This window comes from Porites lutea, chromosome 3 (genome assembly GCF_958299795.1).
Source record: "Porites lutea chromosome 3, jaPorLute2.1, whole genome shotgun sequence".
Lineage (NCBI taxonomy): Eukaryota > Metazoa > Cnidaria > Anthozoa > Scleractinia > Poritidae > Porites > Porites lutea.
In genome coordinates this window covers 2,780,310-2,784,870 of record NC_133203.1, presented here as the reverse complement: position 1 = coordinate 2,784,870, position 4,561 = coordinate 2,780,310, and the positions used below count along the sequence as shown (strand labels likewise).

Here is a 4,561-nt window from a genome sequence, read left to right as displayed (position 1 = left end):
AGGCAATCCTATTATGCGCTCAGCGTCTTTTTTCCTACATATGTCCCTCTTTCCGTTTTAATTTGTTTGGGTGACGAGGGCAAATCGATACCTCATACATTTACTTTACGCGTCCATAATCTGGGCTTTTATTTACATTTAATTTCGTTGAAGAAGAAAAAGTACAAGTGCCCTCTAGAAAAGTGCACATTCGGCGCACGAGTTTCTCACGCGAACCGATAGTATATTTCCAACAAGATTCATGATAAACTAGGCCTTTAAGCTGCAGTTTACTTTGGCGAAAAGTTCATGTCAACTTTTTGTTCATTGGTTTATAGCTGAATAGACAATGAAATTTCTCTTTTTAAAAAACAGTAGAAGTATTAAATTTTCTTTTATTAGCTTCATCAGATAACGATAAGCATATGTTAATAAGTCAAAAAATTATGTGAAAAAGGATTCACCTTTAACCTGGGAAATGACTATTCGCCCAATTAAAACGGGATAAGGAGTAAATTAGCTTTTAAAGGCTGGAAACTTTTGGAATACACAGCAAAGTTTGTCCTTCTCCTTTAGTTTGATTTCGGCACCTTGATGGTACTTTCACATACCGGTTAACGTCACAGTGCTCAGGGTTCTTGCAGCTTTTAAATAGTCACAACAGTATCAAATTTACCACTGAATTTAAACAGGGCAAAGAAATTCCATTCTTTGACATCCTGTAAAGCACGGCCCTCTATCGTTTATATTTTTAAAAAAATTAATTTGCAGATTACATTCCTTGACCAACTTCCTTACCAAACCACATTTCATCTCCCAAGTTCCACGTTGGGTTATCTTTGCAGGGCTTGGGTTCATATTTCCACTTAGGATTAAATACGCGGTAATCAAAATTTGTGGTTTCACAAAATCTTGCAAAATCAGGAATAGCTGAAACGTCTTTAGCGTTGTCATTAGCTCTTAGCCCCAGATAATACATGGTCTTACCGTATGCCCCATGCGCGCCTAAATGAGAGTCACAAACATTCGAGATGTTACTAAATCGAGGATCTAGTGACGCTGGAGGTGCATGATGTAACCTAATATCGTGGAAGTATGTTTTGTTTAGAATACTGCTCAGCCACAACATCACTTGTTGGTCCGCATGTGGATGACACAACATCGAGCTTTCGTTCTGCGCCAAGAACTTCTGAATAATATCTTCAGAGAATATCATAAATGCTTCATCCAGCCATGTGATTCCTACTTGACAGTGGAAAAATCCCCAGACTAGATTTTGTTTTGGTCTCAATGGAAGCTCAGAAAGAAGCCTTTTTGAACACAAGAAGTAGTCATCATCGATTCTAAGTAGGTACTGAAAGTTAAATTTCGCCGCTGCCCATTTGATTTGGTTAAGGAGACGGAATCCAAACTGCCCACGGCCACCTTTAAGAGGCTGGAGCTTAATATCCTTGTATTTATCCTTTTCGTTTAAAATAAGGTTACGTTGAATTCTGTCTGTTATAAGTCCATCAGTCATGAAGACACATTCAACCTGAAGAAAGAAAAATTCAAGTTACACACACGAGGTCAGAACTGCCCTAATGTCCCGGGTGTCGTGTGAGCCATCTTCAGGGCCTTTCTCGTGTAAATCTGGGAAAGGACCCTTCCAGAATCCTTCCAGACCCCAGCCTAGTCCCTAGGCGTTCTATCTTGCCCGTTGTCCGCGCGAAGTCTGGGAAAGAGCGGGCGAGTCTCTGTCGATGACGTCACAGCTCACGTTAGAGTCCAGGGCCCACTTGTTCGAAAGCCGACTAGTCCTAACTCAGGATTAAGGTTTATTCTGGGTTTCTTGTTCTTTTGTTCAAAAGCATTTTCCCGGATAATTTTCACTATTCTTTATAGGGCATCAATTCATTACATTACAGGCAAAAAGAATTAAACTGAATTTGATTTTTAAGCTTTCATATCTGAATTTATACTTCGCACTAACCCCGGGTTATCTTAACCCTGCTTTGAACAACCCGGCCTAGGATTGACCGAGCCGAGACTCCAAGGAACTATGCTCCTGGGGCCCGTTTCTTCAAAGTCCCCGTAACTTTACGGGCCCGAAATAGAATATTCAGATTATATACTGATAGTTTTAACATATCATCTATAAACCTACTGAAACTTCGAGCTTTAATGTAAATGACAATAGCTTTTCGGGCCCGTTAATAGACCGCTTTCGCCTGTGTGTTTTGTTTTCCCAATAGACTGTCTCAGGGGAACTTGAACCTTTGTCTTTTCATAAATTATGCGTACATATGCACGACAATGAGACGAAATTTGAAAGAAACAGTTCTCTGGAGTACATGTATTACTGGTAATAGTTGACACTACAGCTGCCCCTGCTCTGTATGTTGTCAGTCAATAGTATTCTTACCGTTGTGTAGCTCTCTTTTCACACATTCCATACATTGGTGAGGTAAAAATGATAAAATTAAACGTTTTCTGGAAAAGCAGATTCACGACTTTAAATTCTGTTTTCTCTATTTATAACCAAGACACCTTCGCCAATGATTCATTGAGGAGCTTTTTAGCAGAGCTTGCTTTAGCACGGCTAGACTCTAAAAATGCAGGCGTTTCTTTTTTTTTCTTTGTGTGTGGGCACCAGTTATATCAATAATCTTGAAAGTAAAAGGTCATATAAAAGGAAGGTTAATCTCAAGAATCTGAATTTTCAAAAAAAATCTATTGAGCGGTTTGAAAATTATTCGCTAATTTGTTAAAGAAGACCAAAATGTTTACAAAACCGCTAACAAGAGCGTTTCGATACCTAGTAATCAATCCTTCTTTCTAGCAATTGACTGGAGCTATCTCCATGATCTTTCACACAGGTTTTTAAAAATATTGAAACTACTATGAGGTGAAATTGCATGTCAAAAGCGCGTTGTTTTGTTCAGATAACGGCCAAACATCAAGGTTGTCCATTTTTAACTGTGTTTCTAGCCATAAAGACTTCATCCCATAATATCTCGATAACGCTGTTACAGATTTCGCTTAAACTTGACGAACATCGAAGCCGCTATTGGAGGAAAAAGCTACTGTGAACGATTTTGGAAGAACATTTCCCACTGCCGAGATATATTGCTGCAACTAAAATAGGTAATAGCGTCATTTCGTTGCTATGACAACTCCGTTGTCGTTGCAACCCTGATCATAACGAATTTTCATCTTTATCTAATACAACTGTGGTGGCATTGTTTCCAAATCTTTGTTTATGGCGACGTAGTTTATGGTCAAACTTGGGAGGTACTGACCCTGAAAAACTGTATCGAGCCACCTTAATTGTCAAATTTTTGCGAATTTCTCTTGAAAAGGGTTTATTCCAAAAGGACTGTACCCAAGTTCAGAGTAGGTGTCTTTTGTTCACGTCCTCGGTGTAAAACGGGAAATAAGGAATTTGACGTCGAGGTCGTTGAACGACAATAAAGAAATTACAAGAAACAAAGCGTGTTGCTCGTGCAAACTTGTTGTTTTGCTAATCTAAACCATAGTTAAATCCGTTGATTTTTGCTTATTGCCGTCGTCTTCGTCGTTGGTAAAAAATTTCACTATGAATAACTGAAAGTAACGTCATCGTGGGATCGTGAGATAACTGGCGACAAAGAACCTATCTTTGTGCTTACCTGAGCCTGATTGCCAGAACAATGTTTCCACCATGTTTCTCTTATTGCCTGTCTTCTTTCAAATCTTGCTGGTGCAGTGGTAACGATGATCAATAGCAATACTGCTCTCTTATTTCTTCCCAAGTCTTTAAAATCAATCAGTTGATGGAAAGTTTCGTTTATATCTGAGTCGTCTGTGTCGTTGATTTCTGTTTGATTTTTTACTGGGGCCATAAGGACTATAGGGGTAGTATTTGCCCAGGTAGGCGCATTTTGTAGCTCTGACGGGCGTTCCTGATTATGGAAAGTGATAGTGAAGTAGACAAAAGCCATCCATGACCAAGCTGAAGCGAAGATAAGGGCAACAATTATGACTCGTCTCTTGTTATAGACCATTGGCAGTCATTGGGTTGTTAAGACCAGAAAGACGGGCGATCTTGTAGAGCTCAGTCGCATTAACACTGGATGGAACAAAAAACCCCTGAAAAACAAAGCAATATCGCGCAACATATTTACTTATCCGATCAGTGTAACCAAGCGTCCAGACCGTCGGTCAAATGCCCTGGGTTATTATTATAATTGTTTATGTGTGTAAGCCCTGGCAATAAAAAAGCCCCAGGTTTATTTTCCTTTAATATTTAATTTTAGGTCTTGTATTTTACAATGTATTTTTCACTGTTGTACAAACACACCTCTCCTGCATCCCTGTAGCATTTGCTGGTGAGCTAGTACCAACACAGGCAGCCCAGACGTAGCCTAAGAGTGTCAACAACATGGACAAAATCGGATCCATCGGAGCTAGACCGCTGAGTAGAGTCGACAATATTCTTCTGAAGAAGAATTTTAAAAAAAGTAATGTTTCAAATAAAAGTACCTTTTCCATTAGCCTTTGCTGTATTAAGGTGTTTCGATACAGTTTCTCGAAGACCATACCGATGTTTTTCAATCGCTTT

The 4,561-nt window shown here is 39.3% G+C and overlaps 1 protein-coding gene across 1 annotated transcript; it reads right to left on the bottom strand.

Moving 5' to 3' along the window:
- Positions 1–614: 614 nt before the first annotated feature.
- LOC140929268 (beta-1,3-galactosyltransferase 6-like) lies at positions 615–4,065 on the bottom strand. The gene is made up of 2 exons (XM_073379071.1): positions 3,636–4,065; positions 615–1,513 (listed from the first exon to the last, which is right to left on the bottom strand). Exons 1-2 carry the CDS (start codon positions 4,002–4,004, stop codon positions 752–754), a joined length of 1,131 nt encoding a protein of 376 aa, XP_073235172.1. The 5' UTR covers positions 4,005–4,065; the 3' UTR covers positions 615–751.
- Positions 4,066–4,561: the final 496 nt, after the last annotated feature.

Bases quoted from the DNA above. Each gene is read 5' to 3' on its own strand.
- LOC140929268 (XM_073379071.1), bottom strand. From the start codon at position 4,004: ATGGTCTATAACAAGAGACGAGTCATAATTGTTGCCCTTATCTTCGCT. The intron at 1,514-3,635 runs GCTCAGGTAAGC...TTCTTTCTTCAG, and splicing joins AACATTGTTCTGGCAATCAG to GTTGAATGTGTCTTCATGAC.